We start from the raw sequence: 21,336 nt of genomic DNA, 5'->3' as shown, positions 1-21,336 counted from the left end.
GAGTGGCAATTAAGAAAATAGAAATGAGTCTAGAATGAGCTTTTGTTTACACTGTTACATCCAGAGCTAATATGTTGTTTAAGCAGGAATCTGGGTTATTGTGTTTGTTTTTGCCAAACCGTATTTGAACGAGACAACACTCCTTTGTATATCACGAGAGGATAATCAAATATATGTAGGTAGAAATAGTATAAGAATAGCTAACACTTACTAAGCATTTATTACATACTAGGTACTGTTTTAAGTACTTTACGTGTATTACCTCATTTACATTAAAACAGTAATTTGAAACAACAGAAATTGAATTTACATAATATTACCTCCCACATTCCTATGAGATTATTATCTACAGTTTTATAGCTGAGAAACCCAGGCCCATTTAACTGGATCATTATCACTTGGTTAGTTCCTGGCAGGGCCAGAACATGAATACTGACCTCCTGACTCTGTATCTCTGCCTTTAAACACTGTACGAGACACGCTGATGAAGAGACAGAAGGGCTTCATCATTGCAATGAACTTAACAACAAACGATGTAAAAACGAACTAGTTCTTTGCCAAAGTGAAATGATGTTAATTTTATGTGTGGTCTTCTTTGTGGTCTCTGCTAATGCCCATTCCTCTTGTGTAAACCGTGAGGCTGCAGTGCGGGGTTTGGTTTGGATTCATGAAATTGTGCTTTGGGTCTTTAAGTGTGCTCTCTGAGATATTAAGCTCTCCAGAAAGGACAATTAAGTTTAAAAACAAAAACATATCCATGTGCCAAATGTCCTCCATATCCTCTGGGTTATCTTGCATTGTTTGCTGTTGTGCTTTCCGACTCGGAACAGAACCTAACCAATTTGCGATCTCAGAAACTTCACATCTTATTTTCTTTGCAGGGAATACTCTTTAACTGATATCACCACCCTCCCTCCTGTCCCCCAATACACACACACACACACACACACACAGTTGGGTACTCACAACAGCCGATTTCCTAATCCACGGCTCTCCTTTTTTATTTGTAGTCCTGTGAGTGTTGATGCATTTCCCTGTTTAATGCTCATTTCCTACTCAGCACTATGCACTTTTTATAGCCTGGTGCTATGGTGGCCTGTCTTTTTCATTCCCTGCTAAATATCCAGTACTTACAACCAGGCCTAGAGTACATATGGCACTCAATAAACATTTGTTGAATGTACAGATAAATACATTTGGACTTCAGTGTAATAACCAACCTGCTGAGAAGCAAAGTGACAGTAGATGAAGCCCATCCGCCAGAGTCTGGATATCCAGACTGTAGTCCCAGGTCTGTCATTAAATAATTGTATGTAACTCTGGCAAGAACCTACTAAATATGCCCTCCTTTGTATCCCCGGTCCTAGTCTATTGGGTTGATGACTCTTTTTGTGTATATCCTTCCAGAATTTTTACTACTCACACACAAACACACACACACAGAGAGAGAGAGAGAGACACACACACACACTGAATTGCTGTTTGGTTGTTTGTTGAAAACCTGAGATAAGGTCCTACATGTCATTGGCCTTTAGTGCCTTCAGCCTCTTTGTTTGTGACAGGGGAATGATGATAATTTGTAGAACATATGTGCTTACACACAGAGTATAGTATGATTGAATGACAACCACTCTAAAAGTATTTTATATTCATTAAATTCTTCCTGACAGTGATCCTAGAGGAAGTGACTATTATTTTCCTCTTTTTTTTCAAATGAGGGAAACTGAGTCCCAACAAGGGTAATGGGCTTATCCAAGCTCGCACAGCTCCGAGCAAGATGTCTGACCCCAGAACCTCCCATATTTCTTGCCCCAGGACCAAGTGAGACATTGGTTGTAAAGGTGTCATACGGCACCTTACATGCTAAGCAAAAATTGCCTACCACTAAGGCTTGAGTGAAATTTCAAGCACCGCTAGAGAGTGGGTGGGGAGAGCTGTGTGGTTTCCCTCTTTTATTTCCATGTGGTAGCCTCTAAGGTGGTGTTCCTCAAACTGAAAGCACCATTTCTCACTTCGTCCATCCATCCACTCAGAATGTTTCCTGATCACCCACTAAGTGCCCAGCCCTGGGCCAAGAAACAGTAATTTGAAGATACGTTAGATGTGGATTGTCCCTCAGAAAGCTCACTCTTTTCTGAGGTGGAGCAAACATCAGCACACCCCAATCCTGGCCAGATGGTGGGAGCTGGGGGCGGGGTACTCAGTAAGTATGTGCTAAACTCCCATGCATTAGCAGTGACACTGAGGTGAGGAGAGACGTTCAGAGGCCAAGGCATTTGGGACAGAAGGACACACAGGTCCCTTCTGAGTAAGAGGACAAGGGAAGGAAGAGTCTGGCTTTGGCTGGGCCCTGAGAGGATTGGTATGGTGAGGAGGACATCCCCGGTATGGAATCAGCCTGCACAAAGCCGGTGGCGGGGAGGCTAGGAAGGACATGCATGGAAGGGAGCAACAGCCCCATCCAGTCTTCATCCAATGCCCCTTCTGTTCCAAGGGAGGGAAAACACAGTCCTTAGTTGCCAGGGACAAAGAAAGAAAGAACAAACACATTTTGGTGACCTACTATGTGTTGGACTTGATACTCTAACTTTATATATATTCTATCCTTTATTCCTCCCAAACCTTCCGAAGCAGTTGGTATTAATACTGGTAGCGGTGGTGTCAGTAGGAATAATAGCAGTAGTAGTAATAGTAGGTGCAACAACAGTACTCTTACTACAAAAGTAGTAGAGGAGTGAATGAAGAACCTACTAAATGTGCCCTCCATATGCCCGGTCCTAGTCTATTGGGTTGATGACTCTTTTTGTGTATATCCTTCCAGAATTTTTACTACTCCCAAACACACACACACACACACACACACACATTGAATTGCTGTTTGGTTGTTTGTTGAAAACCTGAGATAAGGTCCTACATATTGTTGGCCACCTTGCTTTCCTCATCAACCATGGATATCTCAATGTGCCTTTATACACAGGAGTTAAGCGGTAGGTACTATTGTCCCCATTTGATAGAATAGGAACCCTTAGGCTCACAAGGTCAGGTAAGGGGCCTAAGTCAGCTGATAAATGGCAGGATTGGTCTCCCACCCATCCTGGCTGGCTCAAGCCCCACCATCTCCCTTTGGGAGCAGAACGAAATAACTCATCCTTCACCTGTCGTATACCAGAAATGTGGATCTCAGCCATCCTGTATCCTGTTTGAGCCTCAAGACCTTCCGTTGGCCCTCAAAAAAATCTTATCCTTCCTCTCCTTATCTTTGCCATAATTCATAGTAGGGTTTGGCTGGTGAAGGGCTCAGGGCAGTGAACCTTATGGTGAGGCAAAGCTGCACATCTCCTTTGTTATGTTGCTCCAGGTACCAATATTATATATTTAGGCAGCTGTTCTCATCTGCGCCAGACAGTGAAATCTGTTCTATCAACATGACTGTTGAAGCCTCCGCATTTTTGGAAGCTTTATCCTATGTAGTCCTTTGTAGCCTCATAAAACAATTAGATTTAGGCTTAGCATTAATTTGAGTTATTGTCCAGTTTCCAGAAAATATCTTCTGGAAATGTCATGAGGATGTATTGCATGTCTTTGGAGATATTAAGTATTGAATTACAATATTATGTCACCTTTCCCTGCCATCTCTCTCTCACACACTCAACATGGTCTGATTTATGTTTCAGCCGCTACTATGAGAAGTTTAGTACTTAGAGAAATAACCAGAGATGAATATTGACAGACGCCGAACACACACACACACACACACATCCAGTAATGAGAAGAATAGGAGGCATCCTGGTGTTACAGACAGAGAGAGCTCTAGGCTCAGAGACAGGCAGATTCTATTTGGGAATGATCAACTTCCTAGCTGTGCAACTGAAGACATGGCCCTTTAACCTCCTTCAGCTTGAGTTTTCTTATCTGTGAAATGGAGATAAAAAGAACACCTGCCCTCCACTGTTATTTCTAGGCTCAGTTCCATTAACGATATCAGCAGCTTAGTAAAACCTCCCATTTGATAAGCACATCCAGTAAGTCAGGTTCATAGGCAGCCACACTGAATATGCATGCAAATGCTCCAGGGTAAGTAGTATTCATTCCCTTTTTGAGGAGGGAGCTGAGAAAAGAAATAATAAGCATTTTGTGAGGTCACTCAAATAATAAGTGGTAAGGGCACGTGTTGAATCCAGGTTTGCCAATCCCAGGGTCTGCGCTTTTTCCACAGAATTGATTTCTAGACAGAAGAGAAGAGAAGAGAAAAGAAGGCCAGAGACCTAGAGAGAGAGAAACACGCACGCGGGCGCACACTGACAGCGAGAGACGCGAAAGCAGGCAGGTGCCTGGGCCTAATTTGGTCGGTTGGCATCGAACCCACAGTGTAGTAATGAAACAGATCCGGGAGGAATTGCTAATATGGTTATTCTTAGCACTCGCAGTTGTGAGCCATCTTTGCCAAACAGCCCCTGACGTTCGTGCAGATTCTTTGGGAAAAGCAGAAAGAAGTATATGTCATAGGAAAGGGTGGACCCGAAGAGGGAAGAGCAGGGCAGGTTGAGCAATAAATTTAAGCTGATGGATCTGGAAGGCCACGCACTGCGTCCGTTCATTGGGTCATGCAGTCAGGCAGGCCTATTTTAGCCACACACTTAGTATGTTCATTAGGGATTTACTGAACCTAGTATGTGCCAGGCATTCTTCTCTGCCATGTTACTTCACTTCTGACCCACGTGGTAAAGTTGTATCCCTCATTCCTGTCTTCCCCAACTCACCCTGGGAAATGGTGAAAATCGGAGGTGCTCCTGGGACAAGCCATGGCTCAGCACGGGAGGAAATGAGCATACTTGGTCCGGCAGGCAGGAGAAAGGTGCGCGTTTTTTTTTTAATGAAACTCTTGTCTATGTCCCGGGCAGAACCCCATGGAGCACAGCTCCAGGAGGCACCATCCACATAGGATACAATTATTCGCAGAATTATCTGTGCTTACGTGTATGTACACACATGTATGCATATATACGTGATCACATGATTATCCAGTTATATGTACATATATGAAATATACAAACATATAGATCTTTATGGGTAAACATGCGATTATATGTAGAATGAATGGTTTGCTATGTCAGTTTTGTCCCCCTGGAGTAGGACAACACAGAGGCCGTAACCAGCATGGTCCTGTCCTTAGGCAATTCAAATGCATTTTATGTAATGGTCATAGAATCTCTATGAAGTAAGTATTTCCATTGTACAGATGAGGAAACGGAGGAGGACTTGCCAATATTAAATGATTGGTTTCAGGGTCACACAGCAGGTCAGTGCCTGGAATAGGATTTAAACCATACCTGTTTGACCCTGTAGTCCAGCCCTCCGCCTCCCCTCCAAAATCCTATCTTACTTGGGCAACTGATAGAGAGGGAAATTTTTCAACACAGTAGGCCCCCTTATCAGTGGTTTCACTTCCCATGGTTTCAGTTACCCGCAATCAGCCATACTCCAGAAGCAGATGATCCTCCTCCTGATGTATCATCAGAAGGTCAGTCGTAGCCTCACACTACGTCACAACACCTGTGTCATTCACCTCACTTACTCTGATCACACAGGCATTTTACCATCTCACATCATCACAAGAAGAAGGGTGATACAGTAAAGTAAGATATTTAGAGCGAGACAACATTCACATAAATTATATTACAGTATATAGTTACAGTTGTTCTATTTTATTATTAGTTATTATTAATCTCTTACTATGCCTAATTTATAAATTAAACTTTTTCATAGGTATGCATGTACAGGAAAAAACATGTGGGGTTTGGTATTATCTGCAGTTTCGTGCATCCACAGTGGGTCCTGGAATGTTTCCCCTATGCATAATAGGGTACTACTATATTAGCAAATCAGAGCTACAGGACCTTTGAGTTTTGGGAGCAACTGTCCACCACGTTCGTTCAAGAAGCATTGATCTTAGATCAAAAAGAAATCCAACACTGAGGTTGGGTTTGATGCATATATTCCCAATGAAGTCAGGAAGAAAGTTAAAAAAAAAGAAAGAAAGAAAAAAAATTCCAAAATAAAAGCAAATATTGCCTTCAATCTTTAACAATTCTTCTTTAAAAAATTAAATAACCTAAAAGAAAACAAGAGGTATTTCGTGACTTTGTTCTTTTCCCCTGCTGCCTAGCTTGGTACCAAATCGTTATATCCCTGGGGAGAAAAATAATATTTTTGAAATCTCAACACTTCAAACCTCTTTCGTCCAGACTCAAACACCCCTAACTCAACTTTGAAGTAAGAACGGTGATATATAAAGGCATGTGGAATTTGGTGGCAATCTTTTTAGCCAGACTTTGATCACAATTTGAAGTGGGGAAGACAGAAAACAGTAGAAACACAATTGCCTGGAGGAAATCAAGGAAACCTCCATTTGGGGAGAGAAAACAAGGCTTTGATACAGCTTTGTTGGGAACTATTTCTCTAACACAGAACACTCAAAATACCAGTGACCAGTCCATCTTCATGCTTCCTTTTAAAGGGGTATTTGGTGATGAGTCCTTCCATGTTCTTCTATGACATGGACCTCTCAAACTTATTACCATTTGACACCCCCAGGGTGGGAGCATTAGCCTTGAGACAACTCACCTCCATGGGATCTATTCTCGATTGTCAGCGTGGAATACTGGGACAGACCCTGAGCTCTTGGGTCACCACACCTGGGCTCTGGCCCAGTTCCAACACCTTCCAGCTCTGTTGCCCTGGGAAAGTCAGTCTATCTCTGACCCTCACCTTACTCACAGCTAGTTACAGATATTTCACTAATCCCAGTGGGATCTTGGGCACATTCCTTTCCTTTTTTAACCCTCAGTTTATCTCTAACTAGACCATCCACTCTCAGTGTAGACAAGAATACCTCCAAAGATATGAAAATTGATTCTGAGGCAAGGGGATGTCCTTTTGCTCTTTTTCTTTATGTACAGCAAAAGCATAGTACATACACATATACACAGCATATCTGTGGTATTAAAACTTCATGGATTGGGGGTGGTTGAGGAATAGATTGTCTAAAAAGACTTCTTCACAGGTGATAATGAAACAAAAAAAGGCTGAGATCCTCTGGACTAAAGGAACTCAAAGTTTTCTAACCCTCTTTAAAATTAAATATATAACTTAGCTTCGTAAAATTATGATCTATTGTGTGATTGTTCTAAGAAGATTCTAATTTTAACCAAGTTTCTGTCTTCTTCAGAGCTTTTAAAAAATAGTATTTGAACAAAAAGAAAGAGGCCGACCCTCTTTAAAATAGCCAATGGAACTTCTTCTCTGTGTTTTCTTAGTTTTCTTCTTCTCTTTGTCATTTACATCTCATTCACATGCTTCCGCAGGATTGCATATTCATTATAATCTGGCTGCCACTTCCTTGTCCATCCAATGATGTTGCAGTGTTTGGAACCAGGTCAGGTAGCTGACTGGGCATCTGTGGGTGGATGGAAATAGCTTAGCTCAGACTAGGGTTTTTATCCTGGGCTCCACGATCCCTGGGGGCGGAGGGGGAACCCATGGATAGAACTGTGTTTCAGCTATTGGTTCCCTTTGTAATACCATGCATTTGAAAACTTTATTCTGAAAAGTGACCCATAGGGATCCATGACAAAAATAAAGATTAATAAACAGGGCAAATGCTGGGTTTAAGATGTTGTTGTCAAATAAGACAGAGAGTACATTAGTTCTCCCTGCTGTAGCAAAGTACCGTGACTGTGTGGTGAAACAACAGAAATTTATTTCCTCCCAGTTCTCGAGGCTGGAAGTCTGAGATCAAGGTGTTGGCAAGGTTGGTTTCTTCTGAGGACCTCTCTCCTTGGCTTGTAGATGGCTGCCTTCTCTCTGAGTCTTCACATGGTCTTCCCTCTGTGTTTGTGTCCTAATCTCCTCTTCTTATAAGGACACCAGTCCTATTGGATTAGGGCCCTAACCTAACGACCTCATTTAAACGTAATTACCTCCTTAAAGACCCCACCTCCAAATATAGTCATAGTCAGAGGTACTGGGGGTTAGGACTACCAATATATGAATTTTGGGGAGGGCGCCAATCAGCCCAGGACAGGTAGACAGTACAGAGGAATAGGTTGAAGTTGACGCAAGCAAAGGGGTAAAAAATGGCAGAAGGGACAAGAGCTTTAAGAATATCTGGAGATAAGAGCCTAGAGAAAAATGTCTGATGACTCTATCAGAGATAGTTGTAAGAGAACCCCGCCCCCCCAACCCACCCCATGACTCTAGATTGCGGCTGCTCTCAGGGATTGAGAGGTCCCAGCTCTCTGGGTTGTCTCTGCCCCTGCTCACAAACCCTCAAACTGCTGTTTTTAACCTCATGTTTGTAGAGTTTGGTCACTTGCTCCTTAAATGGCTTTCAGTCAATGGCAGGTGGTGGGATGTATTCAAGGCTCTGTGGACAGGGGAGAGAGGTGGGAGTGGGTGCACTTTTCATGGGTCTGTTGGGCTGAAGTTAGGTGGGCTCCTCCATTCTGCTTTGTCTTAGCTTTGTTTTCCATCCTGTGCCCCCGAAAAGACCTTTCTCCCAGGTTCACGCTCCTGACAGATGGGATCATCATGGGAATATATGATGTAACATTAGGAAATAAACCTTTAATTATTTTTCACATATTCTCAAAGAATGAGGTGGGGTGGGGGGAGAGCTGAATACATTTGGCCGAAAAATTCCCTGAGCATCATTTGTGAAGACCATCTTTCCATCATGCAACCTTTCATTCCTCTGCTTCCCATTCACCACTGTGACCAGAGCCTTCTTTTGAAATCTTCCATCCACAGTTCTCAGAGGTCTGTCTCATGATTCGAGGTATAATGAAAGGGATTTGCAGCTGCTGTCTGGCTCGCCAGGCAATTTTGTCTGGTGATACCTCCTTCCGTGGTATTTTTAGTTCTCATCTGTAGCTTTCTGTTTCTTTAGGGGCCGATATGCCTCTGGCTTTTCAGAGAAGACTACGGAGTGGACTGAGCTCCCCAGCTCACCTCTGATCTATGCTGCACAATTACAGAAGCAGGCTTATAATCAATGTAATTGAAGATCAGAGTTAATGAGGACCTCCGTGCCCGTGCAGTCCCCTGAGCAACGCTGAGCTTCAGATTCTAGATAAGGAAACGATTGGGCTGAACTGAAAATCCATTTGGCTAATTAGATGATGTATATTCCCACAAGCCAGTGGGAGAAAAAAAAATACATACATACATACATATATATATATATATATATATATATATATATATATATATAGAAAAATAAGGAAACATGACATTTTAAAGTTGAGATTTTGGCAAAGATTCACTTCAGAGTCACTGCTCTTTGGGGAGATTGATATGAACACAAAGAGGAATCTCAGAGCACCCAGAAAATGGGGGTACTTTTGATCCAAAGCCAAGAAAATAAAACAGGGTCCATTGGAAAACTAGAGATATATGAGACTATGGAATAATGTATTTATATTCCTTTCTTGTGTATTTATTCTCAAAGTAGTGCTAGAACTTACCCAGAGAGAGCTGCTTGGCCCTCTTTGGCCTTACTGTGCTTGTGCTCACTCTCTCTCTCTCTCCCCCACCCCATCTCTGCACACACACACTACCCAACATCTTCTGAACCTCCACTGTACCCTAAGCACTATGGTGATTGCAGAGTTAGATAAGGCATAGTCTGCTTTCAAGAAATGTATGATCTAGATGGGAGAATAAGAAAGGGGAAATAAAAAAAATCATGATTTGCCTTCAATTTGCTAAATCTGAACTCCCTGGAGTGTGAGCACTCAGTGGACAGATGTCATGTTTTGCTCATCCAGAGGCAGGGACAGGACCCAGCACATAGTATGTGCTTTATTTGTTAAATGCATAAATCTATGGATGAATGAATAAATCTATGACATGGCGTATATAGCTGGTAGTTGAGTGTGATACCTTGTAAGTATGAGAGAGAATAAGAGACGCACAAGCCAGGTCTGAAGGTGAGACTTAAGGGGCAAATGTCACTTCAACTTTTGCCAAGTTTGTTGTTCCCCTTTGTATCCTTCCAGATCTAGCTTAAAGGCCATCTCTTCAGCGATTCCTTTCTGATACCCCTTTTTCCTTCCACTTATACTCAGAGATGCCCATCCTTGTCATGCAGTGCTTTCAACACTCTAGGTTGTATTATATCTATCTGTGCACACATTTGATCTCCCTTGTTAGTCCATAATTTTCTTGATGGATTCAATCCATTTATCATTCTCTATACCTGTTTCTTATGCAAGGAGGGGCTTAATAAATGTTGGTTAAATGAACATGTGGATAAAGTCTCGACAATTATGTTTTGTGCAGTCACTTCCTCTCACTATCTGATGTGGCATCTCCCTGACACATCTCCTTGCCCCTTCACACTGAGTCCCTCCAGCATCTCTACTTTGATCATCCACACCACAAGCCCATGGGCTGAATGAGAGCTCAGGAGCCATGATTGTCAATTCAAGTTTGGTTTGGGACTGGGGAGACACTGAAGGGCTCATCTTGTATTCTGGCTCTCCCAGGATAAAAACAAAAAGACAAAGAAACAAAAGCCTTTGGGATCAACGTGGAGGCATTCCTGCTTCACAATCCCATGAAGTTAGTTGGAATTCCTTCTAGTCAAGCACAGAACTCTGATTTAATTAAAACAATTCATGGAAACTAATGAGAATGAAAACACATCGGCCCAAACCTATGGGATCATTAATTCATTCAACAGACATTCTCTAAACTCCTAATATGTGCCAGGCATTTTGCTCATGGCTGGATTAATAAGGACTAATGAATGAGTCATGACCTCTTCCCTGTAGGAAAGCACTATCCATCAGAGTAAGCAAAAGACCTTCCACACTACAAGATACATCCTAATGGGGGATGCACAGACTATCAGAAAAGAAGCAAGACTACCATTGAAGGCAGCTCTGCCTGATACCCAACCAGAGCCCCAACTCTCCAGACAGCCTAGAATAATGGGCAGGTCCCATCTTTGGTTGCTGAAAAACCTAGAGTCAGTTTCTACTTTGGCCACTTACTAGCTGTACATTTGGTTAAATCAGTTTCTCTCTGAACGTCATGTTTTCCTTTTTTAAAATGGGGAAAATACGTACCCCATAAGGCTGTTAACAAGAATTAAGTGAACAGGATATGTAACACATTCATCCCAGGGTCTGGAACAGAGAGGGCATTCAAAGGATAGTAACTCCCTTCTGCCATTAAACCAACAGTTACCTTGGTAGAATACCTTTTAAAAGCAGTGAATGAGAACCTACTTTTGAGTCACTCCCTTTTTAAAAAACTTATTTTACGTATTTATTTCTTTGAAGGGGGGATGCGTACAAGCAGGGGGAGGGACAAAGGGAGAGGGGGAGAGAGAGAATCTTAAGCAGGCTCCACGTCCAGCATGGAGCCCAACTTGGGGCTTGAACTCATGACCATGAGATCATGACCTGAGCCGAAATCAAGAGTTGGATGCCTAACCAACTGAGCCACCCAGGTGCCCCAAGTCACTCCCTTTCACAGAGACTCTCTTCTCATATTTAAGAGAGATCAGTTAACCAGTATTGGATTCAGAGCTTTGTAAGTCTGTAAGAAATCCAAATAATAACTAAAATGGCTCCTGCTAATTGAGATTTCACAGTGTGCTGGGGGACTTCACATACTGCAGTGGATGTTGTCGTGCTGTGTCCAAATCTCTCATTAGAATGCAGGCACTCTTCCCCCAGCTGCCAGGAACATTGGTGGTCAACCACTTGCTCTGAGTCTTTCTTGGAGAAATGTCCTTCATTGAAAAGGACCACTTCACCCAAGCACATGTCCCTTCCTTGAGGATAGCCCGTAGCCTACGGCTGGTTAATGTGGGGGTACAAAGGCCTGACACATTGTCTTGATTCAGGACAACTCTGAAGGACCTTCCCAGCTCCAGAACTTCCCCTGGGATCAGCTGAGGGCTTTGCTCCAGCTGCATGGCGATTCGGCTCCTTCCTCTGCTCAATTCCACTTTGCTCCTTACCAGGGAACCTCCAGCAAACCTCCTGCATGCCAGTCTCTGCCTTTGAGTCTCATTTCTGGTACACCTGACCTAAGATACGTGCATTGTCTCATTTAATCTTTATATCAATCCTATGAGGGAAAAATCCGTAACCACATTTTTCATGGGAGATGACTGAGGATTTGTCCACGTTTACAGAGCTTGTGAGTAGCAGAGGGAAGATCTGAATACATGTCTTGCTGACTCTCTTCTCTGCATCCCTGCACTGTGTAGCTTTCCTGAAGTAGTGGGATTAGCCAAACTCAGCCCTGGGACACAATTCAATATCCATCCCTCAGTCTTTAGTGAGAATAAATACAAGAATTATCCATTTAAACAGCATGACTGTGCTTTTTAAAAGAAAAATCTGTGGTTGATACTGATGTTCGGTGCCTTGCACAGGGACCCATGTGACATGTTTCTGCTTGGGCTTAGTTCCAGAGGGGAAAATATGGCTTTGCAGATAGATTTGCATATCTTCCTTTGCCAGAAATTTGAAATATGGAATCCAGCAGACTTCTTCTTCTTTTTTTTTATTTGCTTTAGCACCAAGGATTTTAAGGCCAACTTCAAATGTGGTCATTTCCTTATCTCTGAACATGATGCTATCTATCCCTTATACTTTTCACATAGGATTCTCTTTCATCCTCACCAAAAATCATATTGTCCACTGTGCTTCTATTGATAACTCATTCTGTAAGATGATGGAAATCACATCATCTGTGTGAGTTAGAGAAGATAACGTTGTGTGCCATGCCCTTATCCTTTTTAGGGAATCTTAGGTCCTCAGGGCATTCAGGTAGGATCTGATGTGATCCTGCCTGCCTGGCCATTGCCCTTTGGACCACAGCTGGTCACCAAAGCCAAGAGGAACAACCAGCAGGGTCTGTTGTGACCTGACAGAGAGGTTGCTGTCAAACCCATATGATGGCCAGTAGCTGAGTTCCTCTTGGGAACTTATTGGTTGATAGTGAGGTAGAGAGAAGCAAATGTAGGGAGAGAAGCTAAGTCATGCTATTTGTAAAACAATTTAAGATCTGCTGCTGAGGTCTGTAGATCTGCCATAAATCTAGAACCACTCTCCAAGTCCAGCATTGTGGAGCTTGGTCCTAGTTGAACTTTTTGTTTTTCCTTTCCCCCTGCGAAATTTGACTTTTACTATATATTTTTATATGTATTTTCTCTGTTTCTATTTTTTCCATTTATTAAGTTTTTTAAACTCCAATTTCAGTATAGTTAATATACACTGTTATATTAGTTTTGGGTATACAATATAGTGATTCAGCAGTTCTATACATGACTCAGTGCTCATCATGATAAGTTTACTCTTAATCCCTATCACCTATTTCACCCATCCCCCCACCACTTCCCTTCTAGTGACCATTAGTTTGTTCTCTATAGTTAAGAGTCTGTTTCTTGGTTTCTCTCTCTCTTTTTTCTTTGATCGTTTGTTTTCTTTCTTAAATTCTACAAGCGTGAAATCATATGGTATTTGTCTTTGACTTATTTTGCTTAATACTCTGTAGCTCCATCCATGTTGTTGCAATTGGCAAGATTTCATTCTTTTTTATGGCTGAGTAGTATGCCACTATATATATATATATATATATATATATATATATATATATGTATGTATGTATGTATATAGATATACATACACCACATCTTCTTAATCCATTCATCTATTGATGGACACTTGGGCGGCTTCCTAGTTTGGCTATTGTAAATTATGTTGCAGTAAACATCCAGTGCACATATCCCTTTGAATCAGGGTTCTTGTATTCTTTGGGTAAATACCCCGTAGTGTGATTGCTGAATCATAAGGTAATTCTATTTTTACCTTTTTGAGGAATGTCCACTCTATTTTTCAGAGTGGCTGCACCAGTTTGCATTCCCCCCAACAGTGTAAGAAGGGTCCCTTTTCTCCATGTCCTTGCCAACACTTGTTGTTTCTTGTGTTTTTGATTTTAGCCATTCTGACAGGTGTGAGGTGGTATCGCATTGTGGTTTTGATTTGCATTTCCCTGATGATGAGTGATGTTGAGTATCTTTTCGTGTGCCTGTTGGCCATCTGTATGTCTTCTTTGGAAAAATGTCTGTTCGTGTCTTCTGTCCATTTTTTAATTGGATTATTCATTTTTTGGGTGTTGAGTTTTACACATTTTTTACATATTTTAAATACTAACCCTTTATCAGATATGTCATTTGCAAATATCTTCTCCCATTCAGTAGGTTACCTTTTCATTTTGTTGATTATTTCCTTTGCTATGCAGAGACTTTTTATTTTGATATAGTCCCAACAGTTTATGTTTGCTTTTATTTCCCTTGCCTCAGGAGAAAATACCTAGAAAAATGCTGCTATGACCAAGGTCAGAGAAGTTACTACCTGTGCTCTCTTCTAGGATTTTTATGGATTCAGATCTCACATTTAGCTCTTCAATCCATTTTGAGTTTAATTTTGTGTATGGTGTAAGAAAGTGGTCCAGTTTCATTCTTTGCATGTAGCTGTCCAGTTTTCCCAACACCATTTAAAGAGACTATCTTTTTCCCATTATATGTTCTTTCCTCCTCTGTTGAAGATTAATTGATATATACTTGTGGCATTATTTCTGGGCTTTCTATTCTGTTCTATTGATCCATCTGTCTATTTTTATGCCAATACCATACTGTTTTGGTTACTACAGCTTTGTAATATAACTTGAAGTCTGGATTTGTGATGCCTCCAGTTTCAAGATTGCTTTGACTACTCAGAGTCTTTTGTGGTCCCATACAAATTTTAGGATTGTTTGTTCTAGTTCTGTGAAAAATACTGTTGGTATTTTGATAGGGATTGCATTAAATCTATAGATTGCTTTGGGTAGCGTAGACATTTTAACAATATTTGTTCTTCCAACCCAGGAGCATGGGATGTCTTTCCATTTCCTTGCATCATCTTGAATTTCTTTCATCAGCATTTTATAGTTTTCAGAGTATGGGTCTTTCACCTCTTTTTAGTTAAGTTTATTTGTAGATATTTTATTGATTTTGGTGCAGTTGTAAATGGGATTCTTTTCTTAATTTCACTTTCTGCTACTTCATTATTAGTGTATAGGAATGGAACAGATTCCTGTATATTGATTTTGTATCCTGTGGCTTTACTGAATTCATTTATCAGTTCTAGTGGTTTTTTTGGTGGAGTCTTTAGGATTTTCTATATATAGCATCACGTCATCTGTAAATAGTAGAAGTCTTACTTCTTCCTTACCAATTTGGATGCCTTTTTTTTTTATTATGTTATGTTATGTTAGTCACCATACAATACATCATTAGTTTTTGTTGTAGTGTTCCATGATTCATTTTTTGAGTATAACACCCAGTGCTCCATGCAATACATGCCCTTCTTAATACCCATCACCAAGCTAACCCATCCCCCCCCCTAAAGCCCTCAGTTTGTTTCTCTTGTCTCTCATGGTTCGTCTCCCCCTCCAATTTCCCCCCCTTCATTTTTCCCTTCCTTCTCCTAATGTCCTCCATGCTATTCCTTATGTTCCACAAATAAGTGAAACCATATGATAATTGACTTTCTCTGCTTGACTTATTTCACTTAGCATAATCTCCTCCAGTCCCATCCATGTTGATGCAATGTCTGATGGCTGAGTAATATTCCATTGTATATATGGACTACATCTTTATCCATTTATCTATTGAAGGGCCTTTTTTTTTCCTTTTTGTTGTGGGCTACCTTTGTCTATTACTGCATACATACATTCACCATTTATACCCAATATGCAGCCACCTTGCACAGGCTTTTGTTCCTTGCCTTCAAAGAATATGTGTGTGTGTGTAATGTAATCCATATATGTATGCATGTATGTGTTCACGTATGTATATATGTGTATATAGATGTATATGTATGTGTGTACATATATATGTATGTCAAAGGGAGTATTTTAGAGCATAGATTACAAGGTAGGGTCTTTTGTTTGACTTACACAAGCTCTTTTTTTAAAGATTTATTTATTTATTTATTTATTTATTTATTTATTTATTTATTTATTTGAGAGAGAGAGAGTGTGTGTGTGTGAGCAAGGAGGGGAGGAGCAGAGGGAGAGGGAGAGAGAGAGAATCCTGAAGCAGTTTCCCTGCTGAGTGGGGAGACTGACATAGGGCTGGATCCCAGGACCCTGAGATCATGAACTGAGCCGAAATCAAGAGTCGGCTGCTTAACCGACTGTGCCACTCAAGACACCCTTAACTTACACAAGTTTAAGAGCAAATTTAAGTCATTATTTCCAAATTGCTTGATTACAATCAAAATCTGAATATTCAGCCTCTCCTGAAGAAGACCTGACATTCTTGTACCACTGGCTTTTAGATCCATTTGGCAAGACCTGGCTGGAGCTGGCCTGCAGCTACTCCAGTCTGACAGAACCCGTGGTGCCAGGTCACCCCAAACTCCATTGTTCCCCAACATTAAGGCATTTTCTATGGACCAAGTACGGCTTTTTTTCTTAAAGGTGCTATGGATTTCTTTGAATTTCTCTCTGTCCCCATACCTCCCTCTCTCTCTCTAATAAAATAAAAAACAAAATCTAGGCCAGATGGCCAAGAAGCTGCTCAGTTAGTCTCTCCCATTAATATCACATACCTGGCCCCTGTGGGCATTAATGACCCCTGTTAGGGGCGGCGGGGGGGAGGGGGTTGGAGGATGCCTGGGTGACAGGGATATTAGCATTTTTTTCTCTTTTGAATTTTAATGTTTAAGCATTCTTTCCTAGGACAAGTCAGGCCCTGGCTAAGCATAGCATTTTTATCTACATTAATTTATTCAATTTTTACAACAACGAGGTGGGTTCCATTGATATTCCTATTTACAGATGATGTCACTAAGGCCAGAGGCATTGAGTGGCTTGCACAAAGTCAATGGCAGATAAGGGTGGATTCTGCATTTGAACCCAAATCTCTGTCAGTCCTAAGGGCCCAACTTTTATCCGCTAGGCTGAACTGTCTCTGCGTCTGATTTGTCTCTTTCTCTCTTGGCTGCCGATACCATGGCTGGCATATTGTAAAAATGCTCTGTCAGTGTGGGTAGACGAGTGCAAACAGAGGACCTGGGGTAGGGGGATTGCTTGCATGCACCTGCCTGTGTTCCTGGCCTGCACATCAGCACCAAGACACACCGGCATCCTACAATCGGAGAGAAAGTAGCTGTCTTTCTCTCTGTTCACCCACAGGGAGCAGCTTTGTGGTGAGTGAAGGGAGCTACCTGGATGTCTCAGACTGGTTAAACCCGGCCAAGCTGTCCCTGTATTACCAGATCAACGCCACCTCCCCGTGGGTGAGAGACCTCTGCGGGCAGAGGACGACAGATGCCTGTGAGCAGCTCTGCGATCCAGAAACTGGTGAGCTGTGGGCTAAGCTGGGGATGGAGGGAAGGAGGAGGCAGGCTGCAAGATGGCCTGCATGCCTTGTACCTGAAGAATCATGGCTTCTGAGCCATGGACAAGGGGTTTGACCTGAAGGCCCATCCATTCCATTGGCGGTTAAACCATGTGCTGCTATCACTGGGCCAGGAAGAAAGTTCTATAAAACCACAGAATCCCAGAAGTAGAAAGGACCACAGAGAGCATCTGGTCTGGTTTCAGCAAAGCAAGATATCTGAACATCATCAGGCATCCCTGAGCTCAGATCCTATCCACCTCTTACTAGCTGGATGTCCTTTTCCTTTTTTTACCAGTTTTACTGAGATATAATTGACATATAGCATTTTGTAAGTTTAAGGTGTAAGCTGTGATGATTTAATACATGTATACACTATAAAATGATTACCACCTTAAGACTCATTAACACCCCATCAATTCATATGCCATTTTTTTTATGGTGATAATGCTTAAGATCTACCCTCTTAGCAACTTTGAAGTATATAAAACAGAATCGTTAAGAGTTCACTGTGTTGTACATGAGATCCCTAGGACTTACTCATCTTAAATGGGGAGATGTTGGTCATAGGGTACAAAGTAGCTGGGTGTTCTTCAGAAAGACATTTCCTCTGAGTACCAGAGAATGAAAACAGCATTTAACTCACAAGGGTGTTGTTAGGATTAAATGAGATAATGCATGGAAAGCCCCTAGTATATTCATTTACTCCTTCATTTGATAGGTATTTATTGAATAGGCAGACACTTCCCTAGGCATTGAGGATATAGCAGTGGACAAAACTGGCATAATCTCTGCCCTGATTAAGTTTATATTCTAAGGAGACATTCAATCTGCACTGTCTAACAAGATAGCCACTAGCCACAGGTGGCTATTTAAATTTAAATTAAGTAGAATTAAATAAAGTCAGCATTCATTTCCCCAGTTATGTTAGCCATCTATCAAGTGCTGTGTAGCTCCATGTGACCAATGGCTACCTCTTGGACAACTCAGATATAGAACATCCCCAGCCCTGCAGAAAATTCTGTTGGGCTGCAACAGACCAACAGGAAAGTATATGTATTGTGTCAGGTGATGATGCATGCTGGGGGAGAGCACACAGCACAGGGGATGCTAAGCTGAGAGTGGAAGCAGAGCCATTATTACATGCAGTGGTCAGGGGAGGCTTCTCTGAGAAGGGGACATTTGAGTGGGCACCGCGAGGCAAAGATGGAGGAAGCCATGTGACTATTTGGAGGGGACGGCGTTCTACGCAGAGGCAACGACAAGAACCAGCATGTTGTAGCAGGAGTTCAGGAGTGTGCCATTAGTTGAACAGGAGGAACAGTGTGGTTGGATGGAGGTGAGAGAGGGGAAGAGTAGGAGGCAAATGTGAAAAGCAGAAGATTGGGTGGGGGTGGCTGCAGGGAGTTATATAGGATGACAAGGACTTAGGATTTCACTCTGAGTGTGATGGGATGTCACTGGAGGATTTTGAGCCCAAGGAGTGACATCATGTGGCCTGCATTTTAACCAGAAGCACTCTGGCTGGTGCATGGCAAATTGACTTCACATTCAAGGGAACTATTATCCCAACGTAGGCAAGAGTTGGCAGTGGCTTGACCCACAGGGTAAGGGGCAAAGATGGTGAAATCCTGGACATTCAGAGGGTAGATCTGACAGGACTTGTTATTGGATATGAAAGGTGAGAAGTATAGAGGGGTCAAAGATGATTCCAAATGATTCAATCTGGACAGTGGATGAAAGGACATCTCTTTCATTGAGTCAGGGGATGCTGTAGGAGGGTTGGGATTGAAATGAGGGGGATCAGGGGCACCTGGGTGGCTCAGTTGGTTAAGCGACTGCCTTCGGCTCAAGTCATGATCTTGGAGTCCCGGGATCGAGTCCCGCATCGGGCTCCCTGCTCGGCAGGGAGTCTGCTTCTCCCTCTGACCCTCCTCCCTCTCATGCTCTCTCTCTCAAATAAATAAATAAATTAATTAATTAATAAATAAATCTTTAAAAAAAAAGAAATGAGGGGGATCAAGGGTGCTGTTTGGGATGTAAGTTCAAGTTGACTACTAAACATCAAGTAGAGATAGAAAATAGGCATTGGAATCCAAAAGTCCAATTCAAAGAAGTTTTAGCTGGAGATAGAAATTTATGAGTCAACAGCATACACTTGGTATTTAAACCCAGGAGACACTGTCTTATTTATAGTAAATGCTTAGGAAATGGACCATCTCTTCTTCATCATTGTTGCTCAATAAATGCTGGTTACTAATGTGTACAAATAGGGAAATAGGAGTTAGAGAAGAGAATTGCCAAGGTCCCAGAGCAAGTTAGAAATGAAGCTATTCTTGCTCCCAGTCCTGTGCTCTTCCCTACAACTTATATTGCTATAGTCTCTCTGGAACTTCATCCCTTTCTTCATTAACAAGAGTCTGACCATCTTGCCTGAAAATCCATTGCATGATGCCCATGGGGCAGCCCCTGTGCAGTGGCCCAGGTCAAGGGTGTGCTCCCTCCTACCCCAGCTCTCCTTCACTTCTCCATGGGGCAATAGCTCAGGAGCGAAGGGAGAGCTTCTCCAGGCTAACCCTTGAGCCTCTGCAGAGCTGCACAAGGATTTGGCTTTCTAACCACCATCTCCTCTTATCCTTTAGGTGGGAGTCTGTTTAGACACATTTTTGCAGCCTTTGCATAGGCCTATTGGGGAAGCTATTTGGAAAATGCAAAGCAACTCTAGTGTACCATTTGACCAGACAGCTGAATCTTCTTTCTCTTAATTAAAACATTTAGGCTTTAAGGCACTGTCACCCTAAGCAGTACCTTTTTATTCCCAACACACACACACACACGCACACACATGCACATATTTACACACACACACACGCATATTTATACACACACACACACACATTCTTGATTATCGTCACACAACAGCCAGGAAAGCCCTTGTAGAATTATGTGCCTCCGGATCTGATCCTGTACATTCTCTTTTTTTTTTTTTCTTTTTCTTTCCTTAAAAGGCAGGCAGGATTATGGTGGGAGGAATCACCACTTTTCCCTCCCCACACAAAGCCCCCAGCTAGCAGAGTGGTAAGTACCTGAGGGTCTGACCTTCTGGTTTCCCAGCTGATCTGCCTTCAGGTGTAGGTTCATTGTTTCTGATGATCTTTTCCGTTAGCTGCAAACTTGAGGGCATGATTCCAAACAGTGGGTCATTCAGGAAGGAGACATGTGTTAGCCAGTTTTGGAAATGATCAACTCTCCTACCAGTATCCCCTAGAATTAAACACACACACACACACACACACACACACACACACACCCTACAGAGCTGAAAATGCTACTAGAATCCACTGGGTTGACCTTCTCAACTTTATCATTGATGATATTGTTGCCAGAGAAGAAAAGTGAGAGGATCAAAGGCACATAGCCAGCAGATAGAGGGCCAGGATTCCAACTCAGGAGCCTGTGCTCTTGATCAATGCTTCTCAAGCCTCTGCAGGTCTAGTGTGGGTTTAAGATGGCACATTTCTAAAAAGCTACCAGCTATTGCTGATGCTTCTGGCCAAGGACAAATCTTGGTGCACCAAGGCTCTAAACATTCTTCCTCCCAGATAGTCTTCTCATTTTCCACATGAACAAGAGAAGTCCCAGCTGCCATATTCGTTAATTTATTTATCTGACAAAGCTATGCTCATGTCTGTCACTTTATTTTCTACCTCTCTTTGCCACATACCTTGGACTCTAGGTACACTGAGACCTGTAATTCCCTGAAGGCACCATACCCTCTCATGCCTACATCCCTTTGATGGGGTGTTTCCTCCCTCTTGAAATGTCTTTCTCCCCCTTTTACTGGAAGATCAAGGGTTCTTTTTTAT

General features: G+C 42.1%; 1 protein-coding gene across 5 annotated transcripts in view; it reads left to right on the top strand.

Moving 5' to 3' along the window:
- The window catches only part of ASTN2 (astrotactin 2), an 883,583-nt gene that overhangs the window by 374,906 nt on the left and 487,341 nt on the right, over window positions 1–21,336 (top strand). For 4 of the 5 annotated variants that reach the window (XM_064579942.1, XM_064579940.1, XM_064579941.1 and 1 more), the window contains one exon: window positions 17,266–17,433. The exons of the other annotated variant lie outside the window; for it this stretch is intronic. In XM_064579942.1, the coding sequence (XP_064436012.1) occupies window positions 17,266–17,433 (168 nt within the window). The remainder of the gene's footprint in view (window positions 1–17,265; window positions 17,434–21,336) is intronic. 5 annotated transcript variants of the gene reach the window in all.

Source organism: Mirounga angustirostris, unplaced genomic scaffold, assembly GCF_029215605.1.
Source record: "Mirounga angustirostris isolate CCGP_5_RB_7025 unplaced genomic scaffold, mMirAng1.0.hap1 SCAF_15, whole genome shotgun sequence".
In the NCBI taxonomy this organism is placed as follows: Eukaryota; Metazoa; Chordata; class Mammalia; order Carnivora; family Phocidae; genus Mirounga; species Mirounga angustirostris.
This window is presented reverse-complemented; position numbering and strand designations above follow the sequence as displayed.